The sequence below is a fragment of the Macrobrachium nipponense genome, chromosome 30, assembly GCF_015104395.2.
Source record: "Macrobrachium nipponense isolate FS-2020 chromosome 30, ASM1510439v2, whole genome shotgun sequence".
Taxonomy (NCBI): domain Eukaryota; kingdom Metazoa; phylum Arthropoda; class Malacostraca; order Decapoda; family Palaemonidae; genus Macrobrachium; species Macrobrachium nipponense.
In genome coordinates this window covers 7,004,714-7,025,275 of record NC_087218.1, presented here as the reverse complement: position 1 = coordinate 7,025,275, position 20,562 = coordinate 7,004,714, and the positions used below count along the sequence as shown (strand labels likewise).

Here is a 20,562-nt window from a genome sequence, read left to right as displayed (position 1 = left end):
GTGATGAGGGTTGGCCTGTCGTGATATTCTACCCTAGGTATAGCCTATTCCCCAAGCTAGGTTAGCCTACGGTAGGCTTAGCATGACCTAGACAAATGAATTTATGGAAATTTAATTATCTTTAGCAAGTTAAATCGTCATCTCGAAGCAACTTTTGAGATCAATTCCATTTTGATTTCTGAAATTTCAATTGACGGGAAACGGGCGGGCACCTGGCCGCCGTTACCTACAGCAAGGGGTCGTTCTCAAAACCTTACCTTACTCTTTTAAGGTATCAAAGTCTTCCTTTCATATTCACAGCTGCCTTTTCTCCTGCCCCGTTGGGTCTTCTCGGAGGAGTGTCAGCAATCTTTTCAAATATCCTGGCACGACACTTCTTAAATACTTCTATTTTACCTTTTGTTTACATACACAACAACCGCCATATTAAAAGCAGCCGATTGAAAGTCACAACAGAAGATATTTTTGTAGTGTTTCTTCCTTCCTTTTAACCAACTATAAATAGTTTAAAGCCCCCTTTTTACCAGTATTAAATCAGAATGCTATAAAGAGAGCTTATAATCTTTTATATTTGCCAAATATATATCCTCATGCAGAAAATCAATCAAACGTCCTCCAGAAATCTAAGTAAAAACTCTTCGCAAATGAAACCTCTCAAAATTTGTACAGAAATTTGTATTTGTCACGACTCGAGAAATATGATAAAGTTTTGACAATAGGACTGAAAATTTCAAAAGAATTTAATAATAAGTAAAATAACTGATTAAATTATGAGAACCCAAATGAAGTCTTTGTACATTTAGATGGGATTATTTGAAGAGATAGTTGGGATAATGAAACTCCTCACTCCCCACTGCTTAAATCATCTTTTTCTATTATTAAAAGATAAATAAACTGATCTGGTGCTACATTCTTCAGTCCACTCTAACTTTTGAACCAATACCAGAGCATTCTGCCTTACTATTGACTGCTGGACATCTCTTGCACCCAACTGGAACTTGTTCAAATTTCATACTATTGTATCAATAATCAGGTCGTGAATTACTTTCTGTTTTGAAACTGATTATTAATCAGCAACGCATCAAGGAGTCTCATCACCTAAGGTAATTGCCTCAGGTATTGCTGCTCCCACAAGGTAATTTAATAGATATAATGTAACTTGACAAGTACAATGACAGTGACACTGAAATAAGGGCTGTAGGTACTGCGGCAGGTTCCGTTCCCAGAAGAGCGCTGTAAGCCAAAAATCGCCTTAACCCGAATCATCATAATGATAATGGGAATATATAGCAACAGCGCTCCAAGTCAAGGTTAAAGAACCGTAAAGCAGGTTAACGGCACCATAAGGCAAGCACCTTAATTCCAGAAGGTTCTAAGCCAAAAAAACTGATGTAATCCAGGCACTGCTTTAATCATTCAGATTTTTTCTAAGCAAATTAACACTAGGTGTTAGGGAAATGACTTTACAACACTTGCGTGAAGGACTTTTTCTGGGGCCAAAATCCTTCTGACTGCACCTTGTTAGAGTATAATATTAACGTTCTTCCACTTATAAGAAATTAATCAGTCATTCTAGCACAATTTTTAGTTCCACAAATATCTCATGAAGACATTTTGCTGTTCCAGTAGATGGTAAAGTCATGAGATCCATAAATTCCTTTTTAAAATACTTTTTATCAATGTTCCTCCAACATTTGCAAGACTTGCTTTGAAAATGTTCAGGTACAGGTGTTACCTAATACATGTCTATGGTGGCAAAAGATTTTGAATATTTGTGGCAAATTGTACCCAAATTTAGTCATACACTTGTTTGGAATACAGTACTTATCAAGTCATAAATGTCATTACATTGAGTGGTATACATACTTCGCCAATGCCTATTCTTTATCCAGTTGTCTTATCATCATTAATTTGATTAACAGAGCCTGATTCAAACTGTTTCTCTATGACATTTCCACTCCTAAGGGAACTCTGGTATGGCTGTCACGTACAATGTAGCGAAACTTTCCATACCTCAGATTTCAATGTTTTTAAACAATAAAACTGCATCGATGGGATGAACTGCCAAACTAGGAAAAACTTTAAAAGGACTAACTTTTGCAAGATTCAAGTATTTAAAATTATCAGGCTACATGTGTAGCCACTCGCTTACTAGTAGTGTAAGGACAAAGAATGCTGATGTGAAATTCATTTTTTTATTTGTTACACAAAAGACATCATACAGGGAGTATTTTCTTTATACAAAATATCTTTCAAATTAATACCATGTAAAACATTGTCATGCATGCAACACCTAAAACAGATTTACTTAATATTCTTGGTGTACATTGCCTTAGGTAATATACAGCATCCCATCAGAGGAAGCAAGACTGACCACCAATGAAACAGGTGGTTGGACATGCTCTCACAGTAGCTCATAGGGCCTGCTTCAGACTTTGTATAAACAATATAACTGTACAATTTAAGCTCATCTAATTTACATATACCTAATACATGTTAAACCACCATTTTTCTGGGATGTGAACTTACTTCCAGTTTTGCCTTTTGATGATATCTGGCATTTAAAGCCTTTTTTTATTTAAATCTAAACACAGTAGTATCATTGATCTTCAAAAACAAAAACCCAAAAGCTAGTAATCACTGCAAATATAAAGCAGCCCTACTTTTACTTTCCTTGATAAAAACACTTTATAAACAATTACTTGTAAACACAGCAAGGATAAATGTCAACTTTATAGAGAAGCCAGAAATAAAATGACATGTTTTAAAAATTAAAATAAATAACCATCATCCAAACAATTTAGGCTGGGTTTGAAAAAGAAAAGTGACATGTAATACTGTAATGACATGGGCCAACAGATACATTATGAAAGCTTTAAAACCCTCACTTGCCCTGGATTACTTGTTTACAGTAAACTGCAAGTATTTCTTTATTACAAACCAACGATATTTATTTTCTGAAGGAACCATATAAACTGGTTGACAAAACCTGACAAACACTGGAAGACAATGACAATATGGCTTTTAAGATATAGTTTGCCAAGTATTTAATAAAACCTATTGTGTTTACTTGTGCACTCCTACGAACCACTACTACTGCTTCTAGTCTTTTAAGATTCAGGTCACACTCTAATCACAGAACTTTGTTCTTAAATTAAACCCTGGTAGTTCAAGACAGCTTTGTGCACTTTTAGAAAACAGATGATTGTGTTTAAATACCAAAACAGTTATACCATGATAAAGGATTCACCAAGAGCAATTAAGATTTGGTGAACTGGGCTGCAAAGACTACAGCTGTTGGAAACTTCAACTGCTCCAAAGCTGTACATCCAAGCCATTGCCTCTGCTCCCCATTTAATGCTGCAAAAGAAATGTCTTTCCAAAGTTCTAAGTAAAAAACAAACAATATGGCAACTGTGGTACGTCGCCAACCTGATTCAAGCGGCAGTAGTCAAAAAATTGTTTAACTTTCTAAATAAAAAATTACGATGTTCCAATAAACATACTAATAGTTGGTATTACAAAATGCCAAAGTATTATTAGCATGTATAAAAAAATCCAAAATAGCAAGAGGATCACTGCACATAAAAGAATATTTACAAAATGCACTTCAATAAGGTACAGTCCTAATGAACTCCAATTCATATGCCATGAGTTGCCACAAGTATTGGTCCCTACGAATCAGGTGCACAATGACCACATGATTAAGCCATTGCAAGTACATTGTAAAATCAAAATTACAAAATTTAATTATCGGAAAAATAAAATACTGACACTAAATACAAGATTTTCTGTCAGTCCTCTAATAATATTTGTAGATCACAGCTATACACCTGTTCGCATCACAAGAGAACCTAGATGATATTGAACACCCTATTCTAGTGAGAGTAAAGGTAGAAAATCACAACTGATTCGTAGGGATCACACCTCTTAAGAAGTACACTCACTATCGATACAAATTTATCAGGAAACTTTGCCTGTACATTCAAACAGCAAAATAATAATACTATTATTATTACTAATAATAATTACACTGAAGACAACAGAATATATTGGCTATCACTTAGGTCTTCATTCTTAGCCTAGAATAGTGAGATCAGACACAAACCATCTCCTGACGCCAGCTGGGATTCCACTGTACGTGCCCTGTTCACATCAGACAACCCCCAACCCATATCACAACACAGGAGCAAAGTTGGATTTATTACATATATGGTTGGAGTAATGGCCAAAGTTGGTTGAGCAGTTGAAGAAAACCAAGCTATACTAGACCAAGATGTCCTCCAGCCACAAGAAACATATATACAGAACATTTCTTGGTGCACAGTTCTCCACTGGAACCCAGAGCAGTTTTTCGTACATCAAGAAGCATGAGGAATTCATATTTCTTTCTCTGACATTTTAGGGAGCCAAACAAAGTGTTGTGCTATCTGGGTGGGGAGGGTTTTCTTACATCCTATGGACAATTGGACTTGACACCTTCCTTAACTCCTCCTCATATCCCAGCCTTTGTAGTACAATCACAATAAATCACAATGAGAAAAATATATAACTCTTAGCAGTGTGTGATTGTCACCTTAAACAATAAAACCACATTCAATTAATTAATGTGATTTTGTTTACTGTAGGAAAAAAATGATATCAAACATTTAAAGCATACCACATAGCTATGACAAATGCAGGTTAGGCAACATTTATGCAATGCAAATGAACTTTGCTAATGCAACTAGAATTTGAGTCATAAAAGAAATCGTCATTTATGCCTGAGCTACACTTTGCCATGGTGTCACATACACACAATGGTAATCCGCAGTTCTGTGTATACAGCCGCAGGATCAAGCCATCCTCTACACTGAGATCACGTGAACTATACTAATAATTATAATAACAAAACATTCTCAATGTACCACACTGCTCAATTAGCATCAAGACCACGCAACCACAGTAACAATTTTGCCACAGAAAATGACTTCAAAGATCTTCCCAATTTGAATAAATAAAAAATATATAAACAAAAGCACTAATGACATAAATAATAGTAACAAACAACCAGTGCGGTCACTGGTGAGAATGTCTTAGTCCAATTTCTGAGAAAAACGTAACTGCAACTCTTGGACTAACATGCAGGATTTTCAAGAAATCAAAAATTCATAAAAGAAACAGATGAAGGCAAAGCCATGATAAATTGGAAAATATGTAACCCATCTCTCCAGCATGGGAATCCTACAGCAGTTCTGAGTGGCAGTTACAATATTACATCAACTGGACTTTACTCTCCTGGTGTTCCTGACAGGGGTTTAAGGACAGACGAATGAAAGACATGCGGCTGCAGCTGCCGAGGGTCACTTGGCAGCCTGCAGGATAATAAAAAGAGTGCTAGAGCTCCATAAAGGTTAAGCTTAGCTTTTATCTACCACACTAATACTTCTTTCTGAGCAAATTTAACTTCTTAACCTATTATTTTTAAATTTCTCTCCAATAAAAAACATAATATGATTCTCTGTATGTATATCTGTTACCAACTGTAACTGTAAAATTTCAAAAAGAGTCCTTTCATAACATTACTAATTTACAGTTAACACAGTTGCAGGAAAAAGGGAAGTTTCAAGCTACGAGTAGAAAAATAGTTGAATATCTTTTTTAAAGTTCTGAACAAAAATAGCTTGTTCTATACACATCATTTGTGCTTTTGAAAGACATATAACGCACGAGCACAAGGCAGCAGGTCATATAATCCCAATTCTGCAATTCACACTATTGCTGCAATTTCCATCCCTCCCCTCCCCTTGCTCTTTGCCAATAAGACAAGCCACATCTGGAGCCTATAGTTTCTTTTTTATTACTTTGGCAGCGGACAAGCAAGCCATTTTAGTTGGCAGACTTTACAGATTAAATTACAATAAGTCCTAAAAACATGCTTCAAAATTCTTGTTCAATTATGTGAATGCAAGTAATATTCATTAAAATTAAAAACTTTTGACCAATAGTGCATGAGAATACACATTCAAAGGGAGTAAGTACGTATCCTTTCTTCAAAAATCATTACAACCCTATGATCCAATCATTAATGAAGGGAAGCAACAAAATGAGCAGAATATTTGTTTGAGGGGAGGGGGTATGGTAACCCAGCTAAGGGTTTACCGCAAATCACACAGCTAAAGGCATGCTAATCAAGTCAAAATTTTACAATACGGCAACAGAACTTACCACCGAGTCAAAATTCTCAACCCGTTAAAGGGTTAATCCAAAGTAAAATATTGTTAATGGTTATTCACTTTTACCAGCCATTTATGAAATTGTGTACTATAAGTGGATTTCAAGCTCTATCTTAGTAAGCTGTTTCTTCCCCTGGCTACTGGCAGTGATTGCTGAATGACACAATGGTGGTAGCTCTGGATTGTATTAAAGAATGCCTACATAGCTGCCAATGATAAAAAAGGAAACTATATTCTCTCTACAGGGTGTGGCCCAACTCTTCTTCCAAACATCAACAAAAAAGAACACCATCGAGCATCATACCAAATTACTTAAGTAATTTGGTGAGTGATGGCACTTTTTAATATACAATACATTATATATTGATCCTTATAGTTATCAGATATTAAATAGCTTCTATTGCAAACCTTTAATAACAATACTTTGGACTATGTAACACTTAATTAGGAAAAGTTCCCAACTTTCCATGAACAAACCAATTACAGTACTCCTAAAATTATCTGGGATAAATTTGGTTGAAGATAAAGCTATAAGTCAAGCCAGTGTATTTAAACTAAGTGATCAATAACCGATTGTCAAGACACCTGCCATTAAATCTCAATTTCTACTATCACATTCATATAAGGCATATGTTCTGATAATTGAATGGATAATCAATGCCTCAAGTGCAAAGTACAATGAAGAGGCAAGTTTTGTCTTATCAAAGAACAACCAATTGTTTTAGAACAGCAACAATGCAAGACTGCAACCAATCACTCACAGCCACTCGCTTAGTACAACTCAGCACGGTGAGCCATTACATGATAAATATATAAATAAATAAATAAATACATAAATAAAAAACTTGTAAGGCTCCAAAAACTTTCAGTACCAAATGATATGGCTGATGAAAGTTTCCTCATTTACTCAGCACAATGTTAATGTACCGTACAGTACTGCTTTAGAATTAAATTATAGAAAAGTTTGAGGGTACTATCTTCACTTTGAAAAATTACACAAAAATTATCACAGATTTTTAGATTCAAGACCCTTTAAACCGTCATGAAACAAACAGAATTTTAATTTACCTTTAGGTGAAAATTTATACATCACTATTTTGGTGGTGGGGAATATATTTATGTGTATCTAATAAATATCTTGCAAGGAAATTGCAATTTCCCTTCTTACTCTTGATTAGTGAACCATTAAGACTATCCTGTACCCAGTTTGAAGGAAAAATCCACTATCTAATATTATTAAAACTTGGAATAACTCAACTAAACAATATTAAAGATGAATATCAAATTTAATCAAAAGGAATTTTATCCAACAAAACATACAGTACGAGTTGTACCTTGCAAGTGGCATGTACTTTACTTTTATGCGAACACAAATTTCTGATGAAATGAAAATGAACATGTGGGCAGTTTTCATTGCTTTTAAAAAGATGATCCTATAAAGAGAGTTGCCATGTGTGAGAAAGTAAGCCTATCTGAACACCATCACTGAAGAAAAGTGAACACAAACACTAATAAATACTGCAATGAGATAACCATTCAAATATTGTTATGTTCATGACAAAATATGAAAATATGAACTGAGCAAAGAACCAACATGAATTCACCTTTATAAATCTTACACAAGGTTATACAATACTGGATTGAAAATGGTAAACACTTTATGGGGAAAAAAGGAGAGAAAAAATAAATACCACAAATGTATACTGCTACTCTCCCTCCAAACCGCTGAAAACCTTCAGCATATCGTTCACCCTTATCTGAGAATACTCGATCAAACCTTATTAGCTAAATATAAATATGATAATACTTGATCTCCTTGATATTTCAGTTGCAGTATCACTCATAAATAACTATACAGAAAAAGTGGCTATACTGTTTACTTTAAAAAATCCAAGTCATTATTGCACATTTATACTGCCAAAAAAATGTGCTTTTGGACTTTTCACACCTAACCTGCCCACCCCATAAAGTAAACAGAACTCTCACTATTGACACTTTGCAAAACACTTTCTTCAGATTCAACAATGCAAGAATATTCATATATATATTTTATTTACATTAAAAACCTACTGAAAATAGTACTCATGTAGTTCCCATTGTTTTTAATCTCTGTGACATGTAAAGGCAAGACAGATTAATACCAGGGCAGATACACAAAATATTACTATGTTGATTATGATGCCCTCCAGCGAACTACCTTTTCCAAGGTAAATACATGACAAAGCCACTGCGCAGTTGTCTTTAGAGAATAAGAAGACACGCTGTGCTTCAAATGTTCCCTTGGTTCCAAAAGTAGATATAAATTAAATGCATATAAAAAGATCATTGAAATGACCTAATCTAACATATCTTAGCTTGTGGAATGGGAACGCTTTCTTTTCCAGCAATCAGGATCAATCCGCTTTCTCTCCTCTGCTTGTGCTCTGGCTTCTGAATTAAATGACTCTCGGTCTTCCTCTGGCAAAGCTTTCCACATTGCTCCCAATAAAACTGATATTGCCCTGTAAAGAGTTTCAAAATACATTAACAACATAAACAAAATACTCCATACAGTGTGCCACAGATAATATTTAGCACACAACAGCTAAAATTACGATTCCTTAACATACTTTATGGGTTGCTAAAATTACAATTCCTTAACATACTTTATGGGTTGCTTTTCTAAATCAAAGAACACAAAACACGAGCTTAATTCATATACTGAATTCAAAATATAGTTCTCGCTCATTTTTATCAATTCAAGTACAATGCCATAACTGCTTACATCATTACCCCATGCAGACCCAATGGTATGCAAGTACCAAGTCCTTTAAAACACTTACTACTGTATTATTATTAGTTAATTGACAATAAAGCTCTTGGCTTATCATAATGCATCTGATTCTCATTCTTCCAAGCCTTTACAAGTATTACACTTTATACAAGTCTGCTTTATTTAAAGTTAAAATCATAGTTTAATATCAGAAATGAACTTTTACTGAACCACTCTCATGCAGACAATTAAAACAGATCCTCATTTATCTTTCTTTTTTAACAGATTGTGTATGCTGGTTGGAGCATACTGTGTACTTTTTCGGTCAAAGCATGGCATAATATAGTAGTACTGTATTGGTGATGAATATGCTAAACACTTGAATCCCTAGAGATAATCTACTGATGATATTTAATTGTTTTGATAGACCTACTTAAAACTAAAACCTAGTGGTTTAGCATGAATAGTACTCTTTATATGGCCTTTAATTAGTTCAAGGACTCAAATATTCAAATCTTGATTGAAATTATTGCTGGATCAAAAATTCTAAACAGATGAAAACAATTACTATTTTGCTTGTACCTAGAGCCACTGATCATGGCAAAAATGTGGTTCATAATATTCCTTCTCTAAAATGAATTTTTACTTCATATTTAAACTGAATGATAGATTTGTGGGTATTCAAGTCAACTTTTGCTCTTGTTTCCTCTACATTTTTAAACATTTTTGTCTAGAAACTTCTCACCATTCTATTATTTGTAGGTGCATTGCAAAAACTAACCTGTTGTCTTTTCCAGGATATTGCTGGATCAGTTTAAGTCGATGATGCTTAGCAAAAAGCATGAAACCATTCATAGGTCGCCTGGCACGTAAACCTCCCTCACCACTACCAGAAGCTCCAGTACCTCTGCCATCTCTGTTTTTCTTGGAGGGTGAGGCTGGCGGGGACAGGAAGACAGTCCGCTGTGTGTGTGGTGGAAAAGTGGCACTTGGGGGGGCTGAATATGTGCCGGGACCACCTTCAACTGGATCATCATTAAAATCAAATCTGTAAAAAATTGACCAAAATTATAAAAACTACTAAGAGAGACATGACACCATTATATCACAAATACCTAATAGTGCAGATTGTACAATAAAACTCTTGGGATATATAAATACTGAAGTAAAGGTGAACAGACAATTTGAGAATGCCAGTGAACAAATGATACTGGAACTCTCATAAGGACCCTTCAATACCTTTTCATTGCATCAGCAAGGTCTGGCGTCACTACTGGTATTGGGGTTTGAGTAGTTTCAGGATGATAAGGAGGTAAACACACATCACTTTCCTGAAGCTGTTGGCAAGGCAGGCTGTATCTCTCTGTTGCTCGCTCAGGAAATACACTACACCAACCTGAAAATTTCAATAACATTAAACTGAATGAGCCTTATATATAATAACTTGTTTGATCATTTCAAGAATGTTATCAAAACTTAGTTTTGCTTAGTAAGATGTAGCCCAATGTATATCAATCTGAATTTACAAACCATACATCATTGCACAAATATTACAAGAAAAAATTTACCTTTTCCATGAACATAGAAAGGATGATCAGGTGGTGTTATCACCATTATGTCTTCTTGCTGAACCATGACTGGTCTAAAATAAAGATGACAATAACTTGGAGAACCTGGTATATGTGAAGTTGGACCCTCGTGAAGAATGCGCATAAGATGTAAGCCGTGAGGAGCATAACGTTGCTGGTGTGTACGTTCAAGCTGACCGAGCTCTTCACTTAACCTGGCACCAGTCACCTGACCACCTGTACCAAGGACAAAATGAACCCGTACTCCAGACATGAACACTGACCAAACATTGGTTGGCCACTGATGACCTGACGTGGGCTGTGGCGATACAGAGGATGGGCAAGGTGAAGAACCAGGACCCAATCTGTCTGCAGGCCCTAAACCACCACCACCACCTATTCCTTGAGGTCCCATTGGTCCTTGAAGATGCGGAGAAGGTACGTGGGGAGACACGTGGTGAGGAGATGGCATGTGAGGTGACGGCACGTGGGAGTAGGAAGCGTGACAGTCGGCAATCATCCCACCTTCACTCTCCAGTTCTTCTCTTGAGGAATTGAGGGATGACGTGGATGGATGTGAAGGGGCTGGAGATAGCAGAGATGAGGGAAGACCACCTATAGGGGCTGTAGAGAGATTCAAAGGGCCCTGACAATCTCCTGACATACCTCCAGCCCCAAGAGAGGAGCCATTGGAATTTCCTTCGCTGAAGGGAAATCGGCTGGTAATAACTGGGATTGCAGAATGTGGATGTGGAGTGTGAGGAGTGTGTGGAGTTGGTAAACCTGGAATTCTAAGTGATGATGATGACGACGATGACGAAGATGAAGGGATGACAGTCGACTGTTCTCGCACTTCAGAAGTTGATTTGATGACACCATGAGTGGCCCCTTGCGGTAGTTGTAAGGCCTGAGCCTCTAACTGGAATGACCAACTGTGGGCTCTGACAAAAATGAAAAGTAATTAATGTCTTCATTAAAAAGATTAACTGCCTACTCCAAAATAACCAAGGAACATAAAATTTTGCATTATTTCAAATGTTATAATTAATAATGTTCTCACATATAAATACGTATACATAATTTACTGAAAGCTGGACTTCAGGATAAAAATATTCTCTCATAGAATAAAAATGAGAAAGTAGTATTACATACCTAAGTTCAACTGATCTTATGATAATTTTATCTTATTAAAAATATGATTGTGGTATAAAAATTACAGAAATATTAATATTCAGCACTTTTACAGATTAATCCCTCCAATGAAACAAAGCAAAGAATAAAACTGAAAAAGTGTGACAGTATTTGCACAATTCTAGCACAAACCTTTTCCTGAGTGGTAGATTTTTCTGTGTAAGTGGTGACTTCGGACTGGTTGTAGTGATTGCAGCAAACTCTGGGATCATTGCCTCAGGTTCTAGTGTTCTTTTGCTAAGGTCTAAGGGTGGAGGTACAGGTCGCATCTAAAAAGGAAACAGTACTTTTATGTAATTGCATTGCTAACAATAGTAAAAAATAGTTTTTACGGTCCATTAAGGTGCTCTTTGCCTAAGGTCTAAGTGGAGGTACAGCGTCGGCATCTAAAAAGTAAAACAGTCTATGTAATTGCATTGCTAACAATAGTAAAAAATAGTTTTTACGGTCCATTAAGGTGCTACAGCGTTTATACAAGTGGTGTTGCCCAAAAGACCCAAAGACCTGTGAGCCTGTAATCATCACAAAGAATAACAGTGTAATAAGTATGGTACATCTTATAAATGAATTCTGTAGATGAACTTTTAAGCCAAGTAACCACACTTTCAATAATTAACAGAAAAACTTTCAACCAAGTGATTATGGACCAATCACATATATTGTGAGAGAATCAATTGGTTAAATGGGGGGGGGAGTGAAATGTAAACACTGTTTCATGCAGAGTAATTTAACTCAAGATGACTCAATGAACTGCCTCAAATAGCTGATACAGCAAGGATGGGTACCACATCCCTGTGAATAGCTAAAATCAGCAAATAATCTAAACCCTCGTAAAAGTACTTAGAACTGCCTACTTTGATGGTGGAAAAGAAAAAAAAAACTTAAAATGCTTATAACTGAGTATTTTAATAGTTATATCATCAAAAGTGCATTTAGTCATAAAAATTATATGAAAATTACAGTATGTAATTTGTGAATATTTTTCAGTGAAAAATGCTGCGAATATTGGGTATATACGACCCACAGAACAAATACTTGCTTATCTCATAGTCCAATGTTATGCTTCACTGAATTTGTCTCTAACATTTTCAAAAATCCTGAGTTATTTTTATAGTATCCCTCTAAAAAATGTTCTGATGCCTTTAGAATAACAGAACTGTTAATAGGCATGTTCCTTCTCATTTCCATTAATTTTCTTTCATATTTTTTAATGTACTTACTCCTGAACATGATAGAGTTGGGGGTGATTAGCTGAATTATGTTCAAAGTTAAAAATAATAAATTACTCTAGAAATTAACTCTTTCAATGAAAGGCTTTACATACAGAAATTAATTTCATAAGCTCAAGTTCACTTTGACAGATATAACCAAGCCATAATGTAATTTGAATTAAAAAATTTTGCGATTAACTATGGAAAATATAACCACTCAAAAATGAAACTGAAATCACCCAAAATAAAAAATCCTTACTGTTATTCAACTAGAAAAATACAGGTCTTTGAAAAATCAATGATACCTTTCTCTTAATGCTGAGATCGCGTGGTTCCTCAGGGGATGGGGAATGAGATGTGTGAAGGGACATAGATTCCATGTCGCTCCCCATGTCAGGAGACATACGTTCTTCCTCTGACATAGTAATGCTCATCTTGACAATTTTACTGCAAAAAGGAAAAAGTCATTTAAAAAATATAATCCCAAAAGCATTTCTGTTACGGTATATGTAATAAATATTGAAACCATAATCATGGAAAATCAAACAATGAACAGAACAAAAACATAGGACTCTTGTATAAATATATATCTACCACTACGATTTAATTTCTGTATAAAAAGTGGTGGTACCTTAAAAAAAATACCTTTAAATTGTTCAAAGCAGTAATATAAAATATGGTAATTGTAATTTGCAGACAACAAACAGGCAATCTTCCTCAGTAAAATCTGAGAACAAATTTTAATTCATTAAAGAAATGGTCACATATAGGGGAGTAAAAATAATATATATACTTAATTGGCTGAGTAAAAAAAAGAAAAAAAAATACATTGCTGTTAACAAGGGAACCTATGCAACTGTAATGAAAGACACTAATAAAGACTCTAATAAACCTTGCCATAAATTCAAGCTTGAATTATCTCATAATTGTAAGAAATAATTAACTAAAAAATAACAACATAAGCCAAAAATGCAAATGCAAAGGTAACAGTAAACAAACAAACAGAACATTACTAGATTAAATAGATAATTTAAACCTTGTAGCATAATTGCTACAACAGCAAAATTATTGGAACTGTCTTTTCTTAAGGCCCATTAATTCTAAAAGGAAAATTTGCTTAATATAACTTCGTAGCAGAGTAAAATTACAACCTAATTAGTCAAACTAATAGCCCACATTTTAAACAAATTATCATGGTACAACAGCTACAGTACAAAGTACAATAACATTAAATTACATAATGTATTCCATGCAATGATCAAAATCATCTTTTACCTCAGATACAACCTTACAAATGTACAATGTACAATTAAAGTAATACAAGCTGCTTGCTCTATTCAAACCACTTAATCTAACACTACCATAATTGGTACTGTAACAGGAACTACTGGTTCACTTGATTTTAAATTCACCCTCAACGTCCATTATAGATTATGTAGCCTATATAAGAAAAAAAAGCATAAGGAATGATAAGTTAAAGAAACTTATATAAACCTGTAGGTCATCAAACACTGTCTCAAAATATATCAGGAAAGAGACCTTTGGTTATAAACTGAAAAAAGGCAGAACACGGTGGGATAAATGTAATACTGCGTATTGTATATCGTATATGCTATAAGTCCATTCAAAGATATTTAAATAGCTCAGACTAACTTTTCATTACATGATAAGTACATAAATACACTTTATAAATCTAAAGACCACATATACGCAATACTTATAGGAATAAATACAAGAATGGTACTTGCAATCCTTCAAAAAAAAAAAAAATACCTTCAAGATTTCTATAACTGAAATTACACATTATGAACATTTATACCACTGAAAATAATTTTATATTTACTATAAACTAACCTAAACAATTACGGTTTATACATATGCAATCTCATTACAATACACTGAAAATATATGCAAATTTAAGGTCTAATAGCCTATCATTTTTTTAAATATAGCCTATATATAATAAAAAATAAAAGAATATAACCAGACCTAATCAGAGATAACTATTAGTATTTACCCCAAAAAGTACAATTAGGAAAATGACAAATAAAAAACTACTGCAGCTAGGCTATATGCCACCAAAATAAGAACATTACATTACATAAGGGCTCTGGACCTTTAGATCTGGTCACACACAGTATTCAAACAAACCACAGCATAGATTTTTAGGAATTAACAAGAAACACACTTAAATCTGATATGATGGCCTATACTCTAATAATGTGGCAGCCCTTTTTTAGATGATGTCATGAAAACAAACTCAAAGCATAAAGGTTATCTATGTACTGTTTCTATTAAGTTTATATGTATGATATGTCTAAATGATATTGACTATAAAATGATTGGAAATTGCTTAAACACAATGTGAACATTTTCCACTAACCTAAGTTCATGACGAAAATTTTAAAAAATCATGAACCAGCAAATATGATAAAAACAATGAATGAAAAGAAATGAACTAAAAAATGGGGCAAAATATTACAAAGCTTAATTTCACCAAATCACGGTTAAATCTTTATACGATACGATTAAATAATCTAATGCCATTAAGAAATGAAAATACATCTGTATTTAAACAATTAATTCTCCAGCAAATGACTGATAAACTACTGTATTTCTTGTGCAAAATCACTCTTTCAGGGAGCATCAGATCCTAACCTTATGATTGACTCCTAACTGATGACTTACATAAAAGATATTATCTTACTGTATTATATATATATATATATATAATATATATATATAGAAAAGATATATATATATAATATATATATATAAGTTATAATATATAATAATATATATATATGAAAATATGAGAGCATCTCTACATTCCAAAGCACCTACAAGGGGATTAGGTTTTTCAAATGACAGAAGCTCAGCAAATTTAGAAATGCTAGCAAATTAAAAAAATTTATTACACTCTAATGTTTCTCTCTCAAATCTATCCTCATTCTGTTTTCCCCTTTTTCATACAAAAATTGTGAGGTTAGTATACGTTTTCAACCGAAATATGGTATTTCAGTCATCATGTTGGAAACTGGGATGTATGTATCTGAAATCAAAGGACGTAAGACTTTCAACTAATACATATTACTACATTGTACCAATCACCTAGAGGCAGAAGGCCAAATGTCTGTATGAGGACCATGACTCTCAACCCTTTTCTACACTTGGAAAATTACTTTTCTCCAAATTAGGTAAACAGCTGTAACTCTGCTCTTAGGTATATATGAAAAAATGTTTCATGACTTGCATTACTTTACATTAAATTATTTCCTTTCAATGACCAATGGTAAGTTGACTGGTATTTTTCTATGTATGCCATTCCTGGCTTTAATCTAAAACTATTAAAGAAATTATTAATATAGACTACCAAATATCATTCAGATCTGGATATACTTATTGTTGATAGCATAGCCTTAAGAATTACAGTATAGATTTTAATACAAAATTTGGCTTACAATTTAATAACAAAATAAATCACTGTATTAGTTCAATTAATTGTATACCTGCTAATAATACACTGAAAATCAATCTAAAATTTGCAATCAAATTACCTAAATTTAAAGTAATCAACTCTTCTTTTTACATCCTGAAGCCTAATAATCTAGCCCAAATTATAACCCTAACAACCACCACCAAAACTTCACAGCCATGAAAATATTTAGTCCACTGGACACATGAAAATTACTAAAAAACTTACAGGAAACATAGGCTATGCTAATAAGGGCCTAGCACTCAATCAGTGTATGGTTAGGTAATCTAGGTAAAGTATCATGAAAATTGTCTAAGAGCCTATTAAATATACTAAAACAAATCTGCAGACCATACGGAGGCATTTAAAACCAAAGAACAAATTCAAAATATGATTCGTAACTGGCTAGTCTACTATTATAAAACTCAAGTTTGCCCAATCTACTTTATGGAACATTTTAGCCAGGCTAAATAAACTTAGTAACACAGCAAAACAGCAGCCTTGATACCCTCACAAACCGTAGCAAATTTAAAACAACCTGCGTTCCTATGCTAGCCTATGCTGAGGAGAAGTGTTAGCTAGGTTAAGAAAAGATATAAATAACACGAAGTTACACGAATCTTTTCGAGCCTAACCCACTTCTAATCATCATTGAGGTTAAAATAGAATTCTGACAATCGACACTGCATAGGCCAACTTCATGGCGAAGGCTAAGAATATCCCAAAATGTCTCAATTGACGAAGAGAATTCTCGCTGCGAGCAGGAAAACGCCGTTTACTACCAAGGGAATGCACTTCTGCGGAAGCCTTACGTCCCTACTACCTATCCCTTTCTTTTTAACCAAGTGCCAATTTTCTACCCTGTACTTACGGGAATTAAATTGACGAAAGGCAAAGGGGCCGACAGTGATGCCAAAGCAAGTCCAACCTCTTCAGGGGTCAGCCTTATTCCATAAAAAAATAAATCTCCCGACGACGACGAGAGATTTGACGACTGCGATATTATTTTTTGAGATCAACAAGTGCAGCACATCTTTCGACGAGTCAAGTGCATCCAAGACTCTCTCATCTCTCTCACTGTTCACTGGCAGTTCCTTCTCACCATCGTGCCTCATATATGCCCATTTCCCGGTACCGTATACGAGTAAAGTCACACTAAACTTCAAGAGCCAGTGGGAGCCATCCTACTGCAGCAGGGAAGGGGACTTCACTGACAGTGCTTCAACACACATCGAGCCTTCGCTACTTACTGCCTCTCGCCAAAACAAAACACCGCTAATCAACACGGTTCCAATAATATTCCACGTAAACTAAAATTGAGAACCACCATAAAACACGTTAAGTACAGCCTCTAACGTTCATTGACAGTTTGAAATTTAGTCCCTTCATAAGGGAATTCGTAAGCTAGGGACGACAAGAGCGTGCGTCTGCTCAGCACGAGGTGCTAGTAAGTTTTAAGAGACTCTGCCGCTTGAGCCGCACTTTTTACTGAGGGTTCCGTGACCATGACCTCAGAGCAAAGCACGATTGCCAAATCTTCGTGTATTACTAATTATTCTGCTTGTTTTTAATTTGTTATGAAATATAACATTATATGAATACAGGTATATTAATATGTTATTATATATAGCCATGTGAACGTAGATTTGTTTCAATATTTTCATTAATTGAAATATGCAAATTACTTATATGGCAATGCAAGGACGTTGGAGGCTACAGCAGGTGGATTGGAGGTAGGTTGGCACGGGCGCCGGGAGTCCTAGGTCTCGACGTGTTTTTTACATATTATATTTTAAGTCATATTATCAAACATTAAAATGCACAATTCCACTAAGCAACACTGGCAAGTGTTTGACATCACAGCCGATATGAATGTGAGGGCTCCGTAGTCTAGGGATGTAATGCATAAACTTTTAAAATTCCTACCAGGCCACTTTTCCAAAGAAGGTCTTACCCCTACCTTTGGCCAGAGTTGCTCATCCAACCTGCTCCTCGTCCATTTCTGTCTTTGTTGGGCTCACATCCTTAAACATTTCACACTCCTCTCCGGACCGCTGTGAATCTCCTTTTGCAGCACTGCCTCTCAGTTAGGCAAGGTCGCATCCTTTTTAGCGAGGTAGTATGCATAATTTATTTAAGATTTGGGAAAAGGAAAGAAAAAATGGGTGACAATTTATGCAGTTCTCCTGTAGTATGTAAAGACATTTCAGGCTTTTGAGATATTGCCATTTACAGTTAGTTATGTAAATAAATGTTAGAATAGTACTAGGTAATGACGATGGACGCAATTTATACATTGCAATGGCAAGTGGTCAAGTCTCACACGGCCTCATTAACTGCGTCTCAGCACACCGAAATCACATAGCAACGGCTGCTGCTGCTGCTATAGCGCTCTTGCATATATATAGCTCCCTGCACATTCCGGGTGAGTACTTTCTCATGTGATTTTGCGGCGCCTAACGCTAATTCTCTTGATGGCTCTCGAGATGGCCATCGATATGTGGCCAGGAAGGCCGACCGAAAGGCTCGAGACCGCATGTTTAGTATACCCGGGGATGGAAAAACGGGCAACGTCCTTGTGGGGTATCTTCGACGAGGTGCTGGCAGCAGCTTTCGTCTCGTAGAAAAGTACCCACGCCGTGAGCTTCCAAGCTTCGCCAAGCGGTTATCTACCCTGGGACTTTCTGGCTGGCCGTGGCTTCCAACTTTCTCTGGGTGTCGTTTCCTTTCTCTGAAGAGGCCATGTCTTCTGTTCGAGAGGCTCTTCGGCACAGCGAAAACTGAAGACAATATTAGAATGAAAAATAAAGTTCGAAATGACAGCAACGGGCACTACAGTCTGCTGTACCCGGGGCGGTCAGATACGGTATGAGACTATACGAGAGGAATTGTATTACTTCTCAACACGAAACACGATGTTAAAACTCTGGTTAAACGAACTTCGATCATCAGGAGTTGGTTCTTAAGCCAAGTGCACCGTTCCTCGTTCTTATGTGCACGCAACAATGGAGCGCAAGAAAGTAAATTCATTATATAACTTTTCTCCCCAAAAAGTTTCAATCCTGTGAACTTGTGATGACAAAAGTTAAGAATGTGCAACGCACTACAATGATATAGCTGTGTGACATTAAAACAGAGTTAATGAACGAAACGCTATATAATTATTACGTCAAATGATATTGACAAGGTTGTCACCACGATCAGATATACACTTTGCATGTCAAGTGCAAGGCTAAGAGCTTGATATCATCACGTGAACCTCACCGGTGAATAATTTCAAGGAAACTCTTGAACTGACGGAAGGCGACTTATATACAAACTTTTTGTGTGTGTGTTAATTGCATTGTTCACAGACATATTTTTCTTTCAATTAAAAAAGTCCCCAGCAAGACCACTAGGGATTCTGAACAATTCCTCTTTCTTTTATGTACACCGTAAGTCATAGGTGGTCCTACTGAACACCGATGAGAGAGAGAGAGAGAGAGAGAGAGAGAGAGAGAGAGAGAGAGAGAGAGAGAGAATATGAAAATATGATGCTGTTTTCGGAATCCGAAAAGATGATTCTTTGATTGAGTTGGCTTACGCCAGTAGTACAGCCCTTTGCCTGAAGTTTATGAAAAAAAATATACATATAGTAAGACGCGAAAGGGATTAGGAGGTATGGAGTGGACCTCTGGACTCTTACCAGCAAAGGCCTGGGGAAATTCAGAGAATTGAACTTCGGTTAAACGAGACAAACACAGGTTCGTAATCAGTAGGGGTACCAAGCACAGGCCCGTGATTAACGTTTTATGAGATATCAACCCATACTTATCCAATATTCTCTCTCTCTCTCTCTCTCTCTCTCTCTCTCTCTCTCTCTCTCTCTCTTCATCATATTCTGTCTATAATGTTCCAGCTGTACTTACTTTACACCCCTATATAATAGACTTTTGACCGTGGGATGTTTTCCTTATAATTCATTCTAAAAAATAACATTGCTGCGTTTCGAGAATCGGAGAAATAAAGAGCATAAATCAGTAACCTTCTCTTTCCCTCGTCTGCTTTCCAAAATGTTTGCTTAGCTGTGGTCTATTTTATTTATTTATTTATTTTCGTATGAGGTCTCTGTCTTCAACAAATATAGACCATAATTTCTCCCAATTTTTTG

General features: G+C 35.5%; 1 protein-coding gene across 1 annotated transcript; it reads right to left on the bottom strand.

Moving 5' to 3' along the window:
- Window positions 1-2,181: 2,181 nt before the first annotated feature.
- Window positions 2,182-17,868, bottom strand: LOC135202243 (uncharacterized). Its single transcript, XM_064231513.1, has 7 exons — window positions 17,284-17,868; window positions 13,243-13,384; window positions 11,859-11,995; window positions 10,536-11,476; window positions 10,207-10,363; window positions 9,749-10,015; window positions 2,182-8,716 (listed from the first exon to the last, which is right to left on the bottom strand). The coding sequence occupies exons 2-7, from the start codon at window positions 13,369-13,371 to the stop codon at window positions 8,566-8,568; spliced, it is 1,782 nt and encodes a 593-aa protein (XP_064087583.1). The 5' UTR covers window positions 13,372-13,384; window positions 17,284-17,868; the 3' UTR covers window positions 2,182-8,565.
- Window positions 17,869-20,562: the final 2,694 nt, after the last annotated feature.